General features: G+C 38.5%; 4 protein-coding genes and 1 pseudogene across 5 annotated transcripts in view; 2 read left to right on the top strand and 3 right to left on the bottom strand.

Moving 5' to 3' along the window:
- Nucleotides 1-254: 254 nt before the first annotated feature.
- LOC101306703 (ras-related protein RABB1c-like) lies at nucleotides 255-2,582 on the bottom strand. The gene is made up of 6 exons (XM_004293372.1): nucleotides 2,261-2,582; nucleotides 2,003-2,142; nucleotides 1,801-1,883; nucleotides 1,218-1,422; nucleotides 1,061-1,129; nucleotides 255-555 (listed from the first exon to the last, which is right to left on the bottom strand). The coding sequence occupies exons 1-6, from the start codon at nucleotides 2,304-2,306 to the stop codon at nucleotides 463-465; spliced, it is 636 nt and encodes a 211-aa protein (XP_004293420.1). The 5' UTR covers nucleotides 2,307-2,582; the 3' UTR covers nucleotides 255-462.
- Nucleotides 2,583-2,764: 182 nt separating this feature from the next.
- On the top strand, nucleotides 2,765-3,976 carry LOC101294345 (F-box/LRR-repeat protein 4-like). The gene has a single exon (XM_004295289.1). It carries the CDS (start codon nucleotides 2,765-2,767, stop codon nucleotides 3,974-3,976), a length of 1,212 nt encoding a protein of 403 aa, XP_004295337.1.
- Nucleotides 3,977-4,599: 623 nt separating this feature from the next.
- LOC101294051 (probable galactinol--sucrose galactosyltransferase 2-like) lies at nucleotides 4,600-9,659 on the bottom strand. Its single transcript, XM_004295288.1, has 14 exons — nucleotides 9,153-9,659; nucleotides 8,684-8,919; nucleotides 8,325-8,415; nucleotides 8,046-8,094; nucleotides 7,855-7,947; nucleotides 7,495-7,622; nucleotides 7,293-7,421; nucleotides 6,615-7,025; nucleotides 6,255-6,396; nucleotides 6,102-6,169; nucleotides 5,486-5,620; nucleotides 5,164-5,378; nucleotides 4,969-5,057; nucleotides 4,600-4,881 (listed from the first exon to the last, which is right to left on the bottom strand). Exons 1-14 carry the CDS (start codon nucleotides 9,638-9,640, stop codon nucleotides 4,600-4,602), a joined length of 2,556 nt encoding a protein of 851 aa, XP_004295336.1. The 5' UTR covers nucleotides 9,641-9,659.
- Nucleotides 9,660-10,075: 416 nt separating this feature from the next.
- Nucleotides 10,076-12,584, bottom strand: LOC101293761 (annotated as a pseudogene). The gene is made up of 7 exons (XR_184345.1): nucleotides 12,568-12,584; nucleotides 12,308-12,506; nucleotides 12,114-12,208; nucleotides 11,748-11,993; nucleotides 11,545-11,659; nucleotides 10,721-10,934; nucleotides 10,076-10,629 (listed from the first exon to the last, which is right to left on the bottom strand). The product of XR_184345.1 is annotated as a subtilisin-like protease-like (transcript).
- Nucleotides 12,585-12,719: 135 nt separating this feature from the next.
- LOC101293470 overlaps nucleotides 12,720-17,933 on the top strand; it is a 6,484-nt gene continuing 1,270 nt past the window's right edge. Inside the window, exons 1-10 of the mRNA XM_004295287.1 lie at nucleotides 12,720-12,736; nucleotides 13,082-13,151; nucleotides 13,608-14,168; nucleotides 14,265-15,422; nucleotides 15,514-15,838; nucleotides 15,931-16,189; nucleotides 16,272-16,488; nucleotides 16,743-17,107; nucleotides 17,243-17,377; nucleotides 17,863-17,928. Of these exons, the coding sequence (XP_004295335.1) occupies nucleotides 12,720-12,736; nucleotides 13,082-13,151; nucleotides 13,608-14,168; nucleotides 14,265-15,422; nucleotides 15,514-15,838; nucleotides 15,931-16,189; nucleotides 16,272-16,488; nucleotides 16,743-17,107; nucleotides 17,243-17,377; nucleotides 17,863-17,928 (3,173 nt within the window). The remainder of the gene's footprint in view (nucleotides 12,737-13,081; nucleotides 13,152-13,607; nucleotides 14,169-14,264; nucleotides 15,423-15,513; nucleotides 15,839-15,930; nucleotides 16,190-16,271; nucleotides 16,489-16,742; nucleotides 17,108-17,242; nucleotides 17,378-17,862; nucleotides 17,929-17,933) is intronic.

The following is a 17,933-nucleotide window of genomic DNA, read 5'->3' as shown; positions in this document are numbered from 1 at the left end:
TTACACCGTCATGACTCATGAGTCTATGATTTATTGTTCGTTTTCACTAATGTCGGCAACTTTGAAATGATTGTAGTGCTTGATTGGTACAATGACTCATCTCTGATTTACGAGGTTCTGCTGAATTAGTGCCTAAATTTAACAACAAAAAAACGTGGCAACTGAATACAAGAAGTAAATTAGCACCAGACCCTTACAATAAGGGTCATGAAGGTTCCATCAAGCACCAAAAGAAAGAAAACTTCTTGTCTATTCTTCACAATATGTAGTTTACTTCAATAATACTACTTCAAACAACTGTCAAATTTACAATTAAAGACAGAGAAATAAAGAAAATTATACAGGTATTTCAATTATAAAATCTTTATATAAATACTGAAAGTTGGAGTCTTCAGATTTAACCAATAAACAAACAAGGAATGTAAAAGACACCCAGATAAACATGGCAAATAGGATCAAATTTCAACTGCAACAGCCTCCAGCTTGAGAGGAAGAACCATCTCTGCCTCCTGATGGTCCTGGGATTCCCCCATAACCGACTTTTATGCCATAAGACTGCAAACAAGAGAAAAATTTGATAAATACAAAGCAATCACTCATTCAAAATAGTAACAACTAATTTGCCTTTCACTTGTATTTTGGAAGTGAATTTCAGTTTTGGTAACTCTACAAAGAGAATAATACTAAGGGCTATGGTAACAACGTAACAGTTCAGAATCATGAAAATCTCAAGAGTTTTTACATAATTGATACATAGTGTGAGCCAAACCCATCATCGTCCTTAAATAACAACAGGATATTTGCTGACCGCTCTATATTGACTATAATCTAAGCAATGAAAATCACCAACCGAATAAATATCTCGTGTGAAGCCACTTGTTAGAAATGCATTCACAAAATGACTCCGAAGTAACATAAAATCAATCATTCTCCTTGACATTCAATTGAAAACATGGCACTCATGACAACCTACATAAATCTCTACATTTTGTCGTATAATGTTGACTACAAGATGTATGAGGACATATACTGCAAGATATGAAGAAACAGAAAAGCTAACCTCATTTGATACATCAAAAACGCCATCTTGAATCTTCTTGTATATGGTTGCAGCAGTTTTTATGAACGCCTGGTACAGAAAAAGGTATTCAGTATTATTAAAGGCAAGATCAAACATCAAGAAAACCATGATTTTTGAATCAATAAATCAGTGTTACCTCCTCAACATTCTGAGCAGTTTTAGCAGAGGCCTCCATGAAGATCAATCCATGTTCCTTTGCAAATTGCTCCCCTTCCTCAGTGCTCACAGCTCGTCTATGAGCAAGATCACACTTATTACCAATTAACATTATGGTCATGTTTGCATTTGCATGCTGCCTCGCATCCTCTAGCCAGCTTGCCAAGTGATTAAAAGTTTCTCTCCTAGGGAGTAAAAGAAAATGTCATCTTATCAGTACCAGTGGCTTAACACTTAACATGCCACAATTTCATCTTATCAGTACCGGAAGACATCACAAAATAGAAATTAAACGAGTATTCATGCTCTTCACTACAGTTGTATACCAATGCACTGGATTGATAAACATGAGATGTGCCTTGCGAATGCAATAAAAACACTGTCTCCATAAAATAACTTAATTAGGACAAAAAAACCACCTACAAATTTGCCAAGAGTTTCTCAAGAAAGTCTTATACCATGGTTGTACTAGACGCGTTCTCAAATAGATAAAGTAGTAGTATAACAGTGTGTAGAGTCCAAGATAATCCAGTGTGCTTGAATCGTTGAGATTGAAATACTACCTGGTGATGTCATAGACAAGCAAAGCGCCAGCAGCTCCTCTATAGTAGGATCGTGTGATGGATCTAAACGACTCTTGACCTGCCTGATACATTCATATTTGATTGCAACCAAGAATTGAGAATAGAATTCACCATAAAAACAGCATATGTATGTATATTCCAAAAGAAAAAACAAAACAAAAAAACCATGAAAGGCACAAACCGTGTCCCAAATTTGGAGCTTGATTGGTTTGTTATCGATGGTGATCATCCTTGCTCCAAACTCAACACCAATAGTCAAATCGTGCACCGGCTGGAACCGTTTGTCGGTGAACTGAAGAAGAAGGCACGATTTGCCAACTCCTGCGAAACAAATCAGAAAAAAATAAAAATTAGGGAACAGGAAAACTAAGCACGAGAAATTAGAAGAGAGTAAATTCCAAATCGGATCGGTGATAAAGGAATCAGAAGGATGGCGTACCAGTATCACCGATGATGATGTACTTGAACAGATAGGCGTAAGACATTCTTCTTCTTCTTACTCAACCAAACGAGCGCAAATTGAATTCCAATTCCAATCACAACTAGTTTACGATTGTGTGTGTAATCTCTGGAAACCCCAAAGCAAAAGCAAACAGTTTCCAACAACGAAGCAATGTGTCCCTCCTCGCTGTCATCTCCTCCTTCACGACCCTCCTTCTTGGGCCTTCTTCCGTTTACTTGGCCCATCAGCCGTTCTTTTTGTTTTTTGTTAAGCCCAAGTCACCGCACGCTTTTCTTCTCTGTTTCTCTTCAGCATCTTTCCAGTCACTCACAACCGGAGCAACTTTCGGCGCAACCATGGGCGGGCGGGCCGATCTGCATTGCTGATCACTCGCTCGATGATGAGTAGCTGAAGCCTTTCATCCCTAAACATCAGGTTTAATTCCTAACCTGTTCTTTATAGTTCCTCCAGTTGGGTTGTTTCGTTGGTTTCAAAGAAAAAATGGCTATAGACGCCAAAAGGAGACCAGGGTATATTAATTCCATGTTGAGCGACGATTTACTTGCCCAAATCCTTAACAAGGTCGACCAGGAAGAAGATAGAAAATCATTCTCCGAGGTGTGCAAGCAATGGTTAACAGTCGAGCGTCTAAGCCGAACATCACTGCGGGTTCCCCGACCCATGTTCCCATTTCGGGTACCCATGTTCCCATTGGATCTACTGACTAAGTTCCCAAACTTGGTCGATTTCAGAACAACACGGGAGCTTACCAAAAAAAGAAAAAGGCGAAATAAACAAGCATGGTTTTATCCACCGACTGACACCCGACTCGAATTCATTGCCAAAACATGTCCCAGACTCGAGACCTACATGGCGAGCTTTTATGAAACTAGACATGTCCAAAGTGATGGTCATTTGGGGACGAAAGGTCTACGAGCTTTGGCAATTGGGTGTCCTAAATTGTCCAGACTTATGTTTCGGGGTAGCAAGGTTGTAGGGAATGCTGGAGTTGATGCGCTTTGTCAATCAGCACATAACTTGAAGTCTTTGCATTTGGCGGACAATCGTCTCATCTCTGATCATGCATTTAGAGCAATTGGGTCGTCTTCCATAAGCACGTTGGAGTTAACATGCTGTCCGAATGTTACTGATGTCGGATTGGGATTCCTGGCAAATGGATCTACCTCTAAAACCCTCAGGAAATTGATTCTTCAGTATTGCCGTGGAATCACCGATACTGGGATCCAGCATTTGGTCAACTTGCGTAGCTTAGAGCACCTCGAATTGGCCGGCCTCAGCCCTGATGTGACTGATATCGGAGGTGTGGCAATCTCGACAATTCAAACCCTCAGGGAATTGAAATTGAGTAACATTTGTAAGTTGTCAGACCGTACAGTTGTTGCTCTTGCTGAGAATTGCTGCAACTTGGAAGTACTTGTTTTGCATCGATTAGGTTTAGGGGTGATTGAACCTGTACCCGGAGATGGAATTCATGCATTTTCAAGACATAAATGCTTGAAATACCTTGCATTGTATCATTTAGATGAGTCTGATGTGGAAATAGTTCTTGGATGCCCCTCATTGGAGTCTCTGGTGTTAGACAAGTCGTTAATTGGTACTTTCGGATTGATGCATGGGAACAGCGCTGGAAGAGTGGTCAAATTTGAATCCTTTGATAAACCCCTTCTCCATTTCATCCCCACAGTGTGGTAAAGCGTCCCTCCGTTTAGTGATTATTTTGTGAAGTCGAATTTCAAATGTGTTTTGTCGGTCATATGCTTTTGATTACATTGGATGATGTCAAGGAATGATCTTTCTGTTTGTTTCTGTATGAATGGAACATCTTCTATGTGTATCATGTATTTGAAAGCTGTTGCTAATGGGTGAGAGTTTGTTCTTATATTGATATGGCTGCTTGGTAAATGTTTGATGTTATCATATACTCTGTATTTTCATTTTCTGTACGCGTTTTAGTATAGAGTAAATATCAAAGAATGGTATTGACTATTGAGAATGAGTTTGGACTCATCAAGCTTACGTTGCTGATATTGATGAGAGATTGCCAGGCCTAGACGAACTGTGAATGTCTAATTAGTAGTTACTTGTTTCTGACAGAAGACAAAATGAGAATAAAGATACTGGACTACAAGGGTAAGAACAATCACAGACATAATAATATTGTTGAATGACTTGTTGCATTTAATATTATGAAGTTGAACTCCATGCATTCTTTCAATTTCTTTCTATATATAGATACAAATTAACTATAAGGATTACCTAAGCTCCTAACTTTGAATCTGTCTAAATGTTGATGTTGCTGGGAAAAGAATCAGGCCTCAATAACAGAAACTAACGTTCCAAGAGCTAGTTGTGGCAGGAATTGTTACTGTCAGAAGATTGTCATCACCCCTGAATTCAAATCCCTCATCTTTTGAGTTCACCAAGCAAGATTTGGGCTTTGAACTTGAGTATGCTCCAAAACTACCAGCCCCTCTTCCCTTGATGTGTATGACACAACTGGAGTCATCACTAGAGAAGTTGATACTGTCAACAGCTCCACCAGAATTGTACATGTTCAATAATCCAATGGGTGCAAATTGAATATTTGGCTTGTAAACCTGTCAAATTCACACAAAACATTTCAGAATCTCTTGTAGCTTACTACTAATACTAATCAGCTTAACCCCAATTATACAGAAGCTGACCTTAATAGGGGATACAGTATACACATCACATTGGAGAGTTTGTAAAGTGACAGCAAATGACTTGTCCTTTGGTAAACGAGACAGATACCCTGAAATTGGTATAAGAATAATATGCAAGAATAATTTCAGTTTAAAGGGTGATAGGACATGCTGTAGAGTACGCCCTTGAATTCATAAATGGGGTGGAGATCATACCTTTTTTGAAGGAATAGACTGCACAATCTCCGGTCCAAAGCTTTCCAGATACCTCTTCAAAATACTCGATATCTGCAGGAGAGACCTTCCCAGATAGCTCATCACTAGCTGTTACCTGGATGATATGTTCCAGACATGGCCAACTTCCTGCTCCTTGGCAATTGAAAACGCCTATAACTCCGTTGCATTTGTTCAAATTCCATATCTTTAGAAGACTATCATGATCCAGACAAGTTTGCTAATGATTAGAACAAGAAAATTATTTTGAACTTTGTGCTTCTACATAGAAAAAAGTGGGAGCCAGCTAGAAACAATCATATACCTCTCCCCGTCCATAACTGGATCAACAAATAAACAATCCCGTGATGGCCTCCCAGGGTATCTAGCTCTGAGAACTGATCCATCAGCAAGTACAAGCCTTTTAAGTATCTCAAAATCATGCTGCCCGGGTTTGTCACTGTCAATTGGGGAATATATTTTTAAAAATGAGTCATAGCTAAACACCATTGAAATGATTAATCAACATGATGCACGAAGCACGATTCCTTAATGTAGTCTTGAAAAGATGGAACTTGTACTCTAACAATAGGTATTAACAACAAACAAAACTCAGCAGCAGATAGTCCTGAAGTGCAGTGGTAAATTATACTTGTACATCTGCACTAGCAAGTAAATTAGTTTATTGTTTGGATATGTCACTGCGAAGTAAAATATATCCACTGATTATTAACAGATATGAGATACCATTGCCATAAAATACAAATGGATTAATGATGATGATGGTCATTATATTACTATCATATATAATGGCAGGCCTGAGTCTGAGGGCAGTAAAGACAATGATCGAGTGAATTCAGTACTGTCAATTTTAACAAAACGCTTCACATTCCTGAATGAAAGTACTGCAACTGTGTTTTATAAGCCTCAGAGATGCTTACCTTACATAGACTCCGCAACCTCCCACAGCTCTAGCAGCAGCATGGAACTCAGCTGCCTCATGCCGGCTCTGAAAATTGAAAGTATATGAAGATCAGCGAGAGGTGTTAAGGGAACAAAAGGCTTAATTTCACACTAAGCAAGTCAAATCATACATAGAACATATCCCAATCTGGGACAACAACTTCACCAAGGAATATGCTGTTGAAAGCCACTGCAGCTATGTGAAGTGTCTGTGTTGTTGGGTTTTGGGGGTAGTAATCATCAGATGCTCGAGTTATTGCACTTATTTTTGAACTGCAATAGAAAATTGTGGGAGGGAGGTTACCTTAATGTGTGCAAACTTCAAACAAATAATAAAAAAAAAAAGGATGCATAAAAGTTTGGCTACACAACATATGTTCTTTTCACTAATACTCATTACTTCCCCAGTTTAAATCCATTTCTATGCATGGAATTAATATTGGAGTTCCTATTTATTTTTCATTGAGCAAAAGTTCAGTATGTAAGTTTACTGGTATATGGAGTCTGTGCTTTGGCCCATGCAGCAAATTATACTGTTGTCTTGGAAATGAGTGGCTATGGACTTCTCAAGTGCCTGTTGGAATCGTCTAGTTAGAGAGACTCGCCCTCCTAAACCTGCTGATACGGTCTCCAGTATGTTCTGAACATCAACCTTTACACCATCTACATCTTGTGAAACAAGATATCCATGTAGATCATCATAAAATTGATATGCCTTTGCAGGATCTATCATACCAACACCAAATTTTTCCATACTATCCATAGATCCATCCCTCATATTTGCCAAATTTCCAGGTGACTGTACTGGGTATCTTAACTCAGGGTTATACTTTTTAGTTCCTGGAGCATTTGGAACAAGCCCTCCCCAATATCCCAATAGGGCATGCCATACATACACATACCTGTGAATTTAAAATAATTAATAAATGTAGCATTAGTGGAACATCCTGGAATATACATATGAAAAACTAGATACACATGAATCTGCCTTCTCGAGTATGTCATGAATTATAAAAGGGAACAGAAAATAAAAATGACCACTATTTGGTGATGAATTTCTCAAGCACGACTACTGTTGCTGGAACATTTCAAGCAGAAGTAGTTAGCTGGAAATGCCCATATCTGCATAGCATGGGAAGGTAATTAAAAATTGCATAACACAACCTTACCTAAGGCCAAAGGTATTCTTGATCTCAGAAACAAAATCTTTGAGACCACTTGGCTTGTCACCATCAACCACCTTGGTTATGCTGCGAAACTTGTTATTTTCTTCAATGCTATTTAATCTGCCTCCAAACCTGAACTTAAGAGATAATCAGTAATTGAGCCTGAATGTGTTTCTAAGTTGACAAGAAAAGATGATGAACATACTGTGTCCCTTCAACAAATGGCTCCCCTTCTTTTTGGAACTCATTTGATGTATCTTGCCACCCATCGTCGATTATCAAAAACTTTGCTGGTGTACCTCCTTCGGATAAACTGTAATGTGTAAAAAGAGGCTTTTCCTAAAAGAAGTCTATTGCATAAACTGTATAACTTCTATCTTTTTAATGGAATAACCATGTCAGATTGCGTTTCGTTTTGAGAATAGCATTACAGTGGCCTCGTCATTAAGATGCAAGTAAATGATTGGAGTACTGTCACAAGATTTGGCATTCCCATCGTTACTTTAAAGTAACATACGAAGGAATAGTCATTTGAGGGGAAAAGTAAAAGTAAAACTAGATTTACCTTCTGAGTACCATCTCTAATTCCTTCAGGATTAACTTCTTGATAAAAGGCATCCCAAGTACACCAGCCAAAATAATCTAGCATTCCAGGCATCTGCATCATAAAATCAGTCATCGAAAATTCAGAATAGCTGAGAACATCCAATATAGGTTACTATATTGGGCCTCAAGGAGAAACATTGGCTGCCTCACCTGTTTCGTTTCTCTAAGAGCAAAGCTTCCAAAATGCTTCGCCAAAGTCCTGAATATGATTAGAACTAAAGAGAATAAGCTCTGTATAAATACAACAATTTAGCAAAAGCTAAATTATGAACTCAAGCAGCAAGTGTGCTCTTCAGTGTGCTGCTTGAGTTCAGCCCAGAATTCTAGTAGAAGCTTCAGTGTCCAATGCCATCTTGATATTAATGCTGATGCTCTTCTATTTTAGTAAATTGACTTGAATATGAAAATTATCTCAGAGGGCTAACCTACTTCATAGATTCGTTCACCAGATCGAAAGGATGGTTCCCACAATTCACAAAAACTGCTTTTAGGGATTCTGAGGCAACTACAGCTGGGTCACCTATCAAATACATAAGAAGGTCATATGTTAGACTAGCAAAAGAAAGGTCAGAGGTGAGAATGTCAATGGGAACAAATTCTTATTCTTCTTCTACTGATATTTTGTTCTCCCTTAGTAGGACTCAGATGCCAAGTTAATAACCCATAGCAGGTTAGATTACCAAGTAGCATCATATGGCTTTTCTCCTCAATAAATGGACAAGAGTTGATATCACAAACTGTACCTAATCTAAGCACAACATTTGAAGCTGGACATTATAAACTATTACCACTTTCGACGCAAAGTTCAAGTTCATTGGATGCGTTTCCCTGCAAGCTGCTTCTAAATTCACCATCTAGAACTGGCAAGAATAAGATATAAGATGCAGTATCTTCCTCTCCCTCCTCCCCCTTTGCTTCCAAGAGCAACATCTGAGTTTCCACAGGGATGTCACTTCCTGTACTGCCCACTCGTGGTATCATCCACCAAAGTTTAAATCTGAAAAGACTTAATAATCTGACATCGCTGTATTAAAAAAAAAAAAAAAATTCATCAGAGTTTCTTCCATGCATGGTAGATAAACAGTAGAACATAATAGAAAAACACTGCTAGTTTAGGGTGAAGGACGAAAAATCAGATGAAAACATATGGATGGTAAGGAATTAACTATAGACCAGATGGAATGATCTGCGTGATCAACAGTGTATGAGCATAAAGGAGAAATGCAGCAAGGAATGCATACATAGATAGATGCATACCGTAAGACTCCAAGCTTAAAGACATGGCGTGATTGTGAAGTAGCATTTTGAGAAGTGGCACCAAGGAATGCTGCCGATGAGTTGGGGATTGGTGTGAAGACCACATTGGGAGGCACGTCTGTCAACACATCTATACCACTGACACTCAGAATGGAATCTTCAAGGGCAGGTTTTGTACCGACAAACATAGATTGTCTCCATCCATTACTGCTAGTAGTACTAGTAGTCTTAACTCTAACTCCACCGTGCACAGAACCATCTCTTGTTTGTGAGATAAAGATCCTCCTCCTCCGGCTGCTGCTGCTTCTGCTCTGGTTCTGGTTTGTGGCTAGAAATGAAGAGAAGCCGAGATTGAGTTGAAGGGCCTTGGGAGGAGATGGGGAAACGACAGTGCTCTGAAGCATGGCAATAGGCAATAAGCAAGGTAACGCTTCTTGACCGTTGTATGATGAAAGCGGGAGGAGAGGAGGAAGGCAGAGCAGGGTCATCTATGTGGTTGGTTCCCATTCCCACACAGATGATTGATCGGGATGGGGACCAATGCCTCTTATTCCTTTGATTGCCCACCACAGTTTACATTCGAGATCCATGTCTCGCATTTTGTCACTTTCAACCCAATATCCTCTCGTTTCTCGAGGACGATTCTGCCCTCATTTACATCACTATGATTTCAACTGCTCTCTTAGCTCAGTTTACCAGATTAAAAGAGAGAAAAAATAACACTTGCATATGATTCATGAAAACAAAAATACGGTTAATATAAACAAATCGTTGCTGGTGAAAAACTGAAAACGCTCAGTTTCCCACCTCATGTAAACTGAACCCCCTTGACCAAGGCTAAGCTAGCTAAAAAGGCAAACGAGAAAACTATAGACTAATTGCCAGAAACCAAATCCTTCCTCATAATACTCTTGCTTGAATGTCTAGGGAGCAGCAGCAGCAGAGGAAACTACTATTGGACTCCTTACATAGTGTTTGCCATCCGACCAAATAAGCCCTCCAAACACATAGTCCATAGCTGCACCAAGTCTCTTAGCTTCCAAAGTTACCTTGAAGCTTTTCTCTTCACCAATTTTTTTGAACTTCAAGATATTAGGCTCCACCGATACTGAAATCCCAACTGGTTCGTGAATACGGACTGCATATGTGGCACCTGCAGGAGAACCGACATTCTTCAGTCTTCTTGTCACAGTGACTGAGCCGGACAAGTCAGGGACTGCTATTGAAGGGTAATTTAAGTCCACTAGACTAGCTGACTTGGGGCATTTATAAGGAGCATTAGTGAACAATTGCATCATTGTCTTGTTATAGCCAATGACACAGAGGAAGTCCAAATAATCATTGACGGATAGGTCATAGATCAAGCCAGGATCCATGGCACGGTTTGGTCGTATATGACCAGCCCCATAATTGAATGGCGTTGCTTTAATCAATGAGCCGTTCCGCATTGGATTCACAGTGTTGTCTCTCGTTCTTGCTGCCAAAAGATTCAACAAAACAATTAATCTATCATCATGGTTAAAATATTGAACTCCTACAACAGTATTAACATTAGTCTCGATCATCACCAGTTGTCATGATTGCAGATTTGATTGCAGCTGAACTCCAGTCAGGGTAGAGCGTCTTCATAAGGCCTACAACTCCAGCTACATGAGGGCAAGCCATGGAGGTACCAGATTCAGTAATAAACGGAGTCCTGCGCTTATCATAGCGTCGGTCTGTAGGACTTCTTGCTTGGGTGTATGCAGTTATGATATTTACACCAGGAGCGGTGATATCAGGCTGAACAAGAATATCATAGGGAAAGAATTATAATTGGTCAATACTCAATACCCAATGTCAATATTTCATATCATTGTAATTAGTTTGTATAAACATTTTGGCTGTGTGGGCTGAGCAACTTCATAACATAACTACAACTGAAAAAAATGGGATATGTTGGCATGGAAAACAATACAGTTGAGTCATACATCATACACATACACACACACATATATATATAAAGGCCCTTCCAATGAGGGATCCATTTTTTGTTTATTTATAAGATAAAGTATTTGACGAACTTCCCGATCACAAAATCACATCTCTACCGTTCAATTTGTAAGACTATATGAGTAGATTACTTTCACAAGTTTTCAGAAGATTTGGTGATTGTTAAGTCGTCCAAAACTTTGATTTATTTTTAATAAAGTTGAATGGTTTAGGTTTGTCAGAAAGTGTTGAATTTATTATTTAATCTTAGTCAAATAGTGGTTTGTTTTTTATCATTCAAGATCATTAAAAAACAGATCTAATGGTAAGTTGCTATCCCTAGAAATAAACAAAAAAATGGATCCCTCGTTGGAAGGCCTTGATATATATATGTATGTATATTTATATATAAACAGCAAACCTTAAGGATCTGAGGAGTGATAACGTTTGGCCCTTGCGAAGAAAAAGATGCCATGAATGGAACAGGTTTTGTGTTTAGTTCTGCTGCTGGGGCCGTTATAAATCCCACTGGATCACTATTAAGACGAAAACCAAATGAAAAATTCAATAATTGTCTTCAGATTAGACATATATAGAGAGAGAAAGAGACAGAGAGAGATATACTCTGTGGAATTTACGTAGGCAAAGACAGCAACCCCATCTTCCTAATTAATGTTTGAAGCCGGTAGTACATGAAAATCAGCCATGAGTTCATTACCACTGGCCTTATCATTACAAAGAATCATCCCAACTGCTCCGGCCAGAGCTGCTTGTTGACCCTTGTCTAGTCTTGCAGTGATACCCCTAAGACAGACCAAAATTTTGCCCTTCACCTTCTTAGGATCCAGGGTTCCTCCAAGACAAAGCATACTGCACAAAAGAGTAAAGGTTATAAGTAAAGGACTATATTGCATCCGCTACAACAATACATGAGTTCACCAAAATATAAGCTTAAAATCAGCAACAGTCTTCAAATCAGAAAATACTTACGCATCTTCAGCAGAAGAATTAACCCCTTTAGCTTGTGCACCAGTTATAAGTGGATAAAGTGTGTCATCTGGTAAAGGTTCAGAAAGGCTACTTCCCTGGTATTTTACAGGGCCCAAAAATAGAAAGATGAACAATTATACTATGAAAATTTCATCTTTATTTTACAACAATGAACAGATAGAGACATATCAAACCTTGAGGCGCAGCCCATTACGCAGTTCAACAAAATTTTGAAACTCTCGGTCCGAAGTACTTGCTCGAACGGTTATCACCCATGGTGCAACATTTGTGACAGTTCCAGCAGCAGGACCAGAATTTCCTGCTGAGCATACAACCGCTATATCATGCTTGACAGCATGGAATGCCCCGAAAGCTCCAGTCTTTGACCTTCGCCTACCTCAAAAGCCTTCCCAGTAGGCTCAGCCACCATTTGCAGACCATACCATGGGGCTACCGATCCATCTCAGCCATAATTTCCCAAATCGGGAAAATAGGATTGTCGCTGTCGCCGTCTTCTCTGTACGAGCTGTTGACTGATGAAGGAGGGAGGGAGGAAGAAAGCTTTGACGACGGCGGCGACGAAGAAGATGGAAGAAGAAGCTACTGATGAAAAAAAATGAAACGTGTCAATTTTGGAGTGGCTGGTCGTATGGGACTCGTGGTGCGGTTGTCGCACCCAAGAATTTCTCAACTCTTACTCGTTACGCAAGAATTTCTCTTTACACATACTCTTGTTTATTTTAATGGGAAAAAGCGCAAAAGAGTTTCGTTGTGCTTTCTTCGAGTCTTGGTCTTTCTATGTCATCTCCAACTAGAGTAAGGATTTGAGTTTCATCAGTGCCAGACAGTCTTGTTTGTTTTGTTTTATGATCATCAAGGAGGATCAAACACCATCAAGTAGGGAGTCATTGAGCAAGAGACTAAAGATTACTAATGGGGAAGAAGAGTAAACTTGCGTCAGATACTAGAAGCCTAGTCGATTTGGTATTCTCTTGGTCTCTAGAGGATGTTCTCAATGAAAATCTTTACAGAAATCAGGTTTGTCTGTGTTTTAATCTGGTTCATGTCTTTACAAAGTGATACATTAACTTGTTAGTTAGAAATTGGGTTCAAATTTGAGTTGTTTTTTTGTTTTGTATTGCAATTGTATTATATTATTGTACACTGGAATGTGTCAAACGTTTCAGTTTTTTCTTTCTTTCTACTATTGTAGATTTGGTTGAACTCTACAATGAAAATGGTTGCAGAATATGTCATATTGATATTGCAAAGTGATTTGCAAATCTCCCAAACAAAAAAGTTTATTAGAGTGGATTATATTCGCTGTGCATTTATAGTAAGGTATTCATTCTGCATTGATATCAACACTTCCAATAATATTGCAATTTCAGTCAATACGCTAGTGATGTTGGATTGACTGAATCAGTTTGATCTTTGAACTGTGAAGTGCGTATCTTTTGGTCAATTAATTTTTTTCCTTTGTCCGCTAAACAGGTGCAGAGGATCCCCGACACATTTCACACAGTGACGAGTTACAAGAAAACATTCATTCCTTCACTTGTTGAGGAAACTCATGCTGATTTACTATCGAATGTGTCGATTCTGCCACATGCACCTACTTGTGAAATTCTGACAATCATGGATTCCGATAAATCTTCTGATGACTTGTTTTACGATGTAACGTATAAGAGAGATATGGAAACTAATGAGAATGACAAAGAACTGATGTATGAGCCACAGGCTGGAGATATCATTGCCTTGACAAATGTTAGACCAAAATGCATTGATGATTTGAACAGGCCTCCAAGGTTCTATCTTATAGCCTATGTTGCTAAAGCATATGATATTGATGAATATCCTGATCTCCTCCAGTTCAAAATAGTGTCATCGAAGCCTATCAACTATGGAGAGCTACGCATGAATAAGAGCAAGAGAGAAACACTTTTTGCTGTCCGTCTTATAAACTTGATTACAAATGTCCGTGTATGGAAGGCTTTGAACTCAGAAGAGGGGAATACAAATATCATTAACAAAGTTCTGCAACCCAAGCCAGATGTATGGTGTAGTCAGATATTATTACCTTTTAATAATTCATGTGCCTATAGTTTTCACATTCTCAATATATTTATCTCTTTCATTTTTTTCTTACAGGATGGGGATTCTTGTTCAGTCTGCTTCTCCAAAGAAAAATGCTGCACTAGAATTTCTGATATATGGCCTACAATTCGCTCCCAAAATCTAAATGATTCCCAAGAAGCTGCAGTTTTGAACTGTATCAATTTGTCTCAATGTCATCACCAGAATTCTGTAAAATTAATATGGGGTCCTCCTGGTACTGGCAAGACAAAGACAATGAGTCTGACACTCTTTGCGCTATTTCAGTTGAAGTGCAGAACTCTCACATGTGCTCCCACCAATATTGCCGTGCTAGAAATTGCAGCAAGGCTCCGAAGATCGGTTAATCAGTTACTTGAGTATGGCGGGTATGGACTAGGAGATATAGTTCTCTTTGGTAACAAAAAGCGAATGAAGATTGACAATAAAGATGATGTGCGTGACATATTTCTTGATCATCGTGTTAAAATCCTCATCAAGTGTTTGGTTCCTTTGTCTGGGTGGAAACATTTGTTATCATCAATGATACATTTACTTGATGATCCAGTGGAACATTATTCTATGTATTTGCAAAAGAGAGCTGCAAAGCAAAAACAGAATGCAGAAAAAAATGAGGAGGATGATCGAACTGAGGATTATCTTTTGACATTTGAGGAGTTTGTGAAGAATGAATTTGATTCAGTCAGTCAGGACCTGAAGATTTGTATGACAGGTTTGTACACCCACTTACCAACTTCTTGCATTTCACTCGAAGTGGTAAAGGACATGGTAAGAGCTTTGGGTTTGCTCAAGTCTATTAAATCTTCATTGCATACTATTGGTGCTGCTAATGAAGGATTGAAGCTAGTCCTCAATGACTTCAAAGTTCCCGGAAGCACTGTTGGTTGCCTCAGGCAGCTGAGAACAAAATGTACAAACACACTGAAGTCCCTTCCAATGGAATTCTCTGTTCCTATTTCCGAATATGCATTAAAGGACTTCTGCCTAGAAAATGCTTGCTTAATATTCTGTACCGCATCAACTTCTTCCAAATTGCATATTGTAGCAGAAACAAGACCATTGGAATTGTTGGTCATTGACGAGGCTGCTCAGCTTAAAGAATGTGAATCAGCAATTCCTTTACAAATATCTGGTCTCCGCCATGCTATCCTTGTAGGAGATGAGTTGCAACTCCCTGCCATGGTTCAAAGCAAGGTTTGTTTTTATCCTTTGAATTTTCCATTCTTTTCAAAGTATGGTTAGTGTTTACATTGGCAGCATCTTAATAAATGTGATAAATTACTAGATTGCAGCAAGTGCTGATTTTGGAAGAAGTTTGTTTGAAAGGCTGGCAAAGTTGGGACACAAGAAGCACCTGCTCAATGTCCAGTACAGGATGCATCCATCCATCAGTTTATTTCCAAAAAAGGAGTTCTACGACAACCAGATAGTAGATGGTCCAAATGTTAAAGAAACAAGCTACAAGAGATTCTTCCTCAAGGGAAAAATGTACGGATCTTATTCCTTCATAAATGTTGCCAATGGAAAAGATGAATTTGATCACAGACGTAGTCGGAAAAATATGGTGGAGGTTGCTGTAGTCTCTGAGATAGTAGCAAGCCTTTATAAAGGTAGTTATTGTAGTAAGTTGGTCGATGCTCTTACTTACCTGATACATTGCAAAGACCTAAAAACTGGATTTTATTTTTTTTTCTTGCCACAGAATTTAGAAGGACAAAGAAGAAAGTTAGTATTGGTGTCATATCACCATACAAGGCTCAAGTTTATGCAATTCAAAAGATACTCACAAAATCTACTGGAACTTCTGATACTGGCTTCTCCGTAAGTGTGCGATCTGTTGATGGGTTCCAAGGTGGTGAAGAAGATGTGATAATTATATCTACTGTGCGATGTAATGGGAACGGGTCAGTTGGTTTTATGTCAAACATGCAAAGAGCAAATGTTGCACTTACACGTGCAAGGTACTATCTATAAAATTTCATTGTATTGTATTATCCTATAAGATGCATCTCAGACATGATTTCTGCAACATGTTCCATGTAGGTATTGCCTTTGGATAGTGGGTAATGCGTCAACTTTGGTTACAAGTGACTCTGTTTGGAAGAAGCTTGTCCTTGATGCCAAGAAACGGAACTGTTTTCATAATGCTGATGAAGACAGCAACTTGGCTCAGGCTATTACAACTGCCCTGCTAGAGCTTGACCAACTTCATTCTCTGCTTAATATCGGCTCTATGCTGTTCAAAAACGCTATATGGAAGGTATGCTGCTATATCTTAAATCTGTCTCTATTGTAAACTTGACATTTTCATAGCTATAATGGAGAGTATAAATCTACTAATATCGCTAAAAAGAGGAACAAAATTGTTAAGAAAAGAGGGACAGAGTAACATGGAGTTATGTCACTAAAGGAATTCATCTGTGTTCTCTAATAAAATGCAGTATGCTGTTCAGTTGTTAAAATATTACTCGTCAGTAGATGCAGACTTATAATGATTACTTCTTTCCTACATAGGTTTGCTTCACTGGTGACTTTTTGAACTCCATAAGAAAAATTAAAGATACTGCGATTCTAGGGGAAGTGCTTGCGTTATTAACCAGCCTTTCACGTGGATGGCGCTCTCCTCACAAGGATAAAGGAAATGTAGTGTATGATGGAACTTCTGCTCAGCTGTTAGAGAAGTATAAAATCAAAGGGCACATGAATATCATTTGGACTGTAGATATTATCCAGGAGAATGCACATTATGTCCAAGTTATAAAGTTTTGGGATATTTTGCCATTTTCTCATTTACCAGAACTAGCAAAGCGTCTTGACATTGTTTTTGGAAAATTTACAGTGGATAAGATGAACCGCTGCAAGCACAAATGCATTGACAGGTATATATGTGATATTCAAAATTTTCTTTTCACATATATTAGTCCATGGAACTTTTATTCCATCAATTTTGGATTGCTAAAACAATTGTTTCTCCTTTCTTCAAATCATGTATCATTCTGTTCCAATTTCAATAGGGATACTGTTGTTCCAATGAGATGGCCGGTGGTTTTCAGCAACTTCCCTGTAGATGATCATGACGAGTTCCTTTCAAAGCCATTGTCTTCTCTCATTATTACAGCTAATCCAAGAACGTCGACAACAGCATATGGGTGAGCGTATATTCCAACTTTTATAAGGGAAGTCAAATTATTTTTGATAAAAAAAAGTAAGCTATTTGAAGAAAATGATACATAACTGTATTTGCTAAAAGTATTGATAGCAAGTTGGAATCAACTACCATGTAGAAGGATTGATGCATAATTTTGACCATGAAATTCTCGTTGTTACTGTAGGTGTTCATATAATCTAGTGATGCTAAAGTTTATACCTTAATGTAATTTATAATAATCATACTTAATGTAAATCCAAATGTCTAATGTTGGAAGTTACTCTCAGCGGCATCATGCCATCATGGCCTATTTTTTGGTCACAAATATTATCCAATTTTACATTTTCATGCAATGGATGCTGTTGACGTTCATGTCCTGGAGACCGGAATCAATTTACAGTAGAAAAGATGGCCATTTTCTTTCATTACATGATATGATTTGCAAACATATATTTGAGCTGATTAATGTACCACTTGCTTCAATAGGGAGACAGCAAAAGCAGTAAAATCGATTATCCGTTCTAAGAACAACATTAATAAAAAAGAAAGATTGTTAT

This window comes from Fragaria vesca, linkage group LG3, assembly GCF_000184155.1.
Source record: "Fragaria vesca subsp. vesca linkage group LG3, FraVesHawaii_1.0, whole genome shotgun sequence".
NCBI classification, from domain to species: domain Eukaryota; kingdom Viridiplantae; phylum Streptophyta; class Magnoliopsida; order Rosales; family Rosaceae; genus Fragaria; species Fragaria vesca.
The sequence above is the reverse complement of the archived record's forward strand: the minus strand, read 5'-3'. Positions and strand labels throughout refer to the sequence as shown.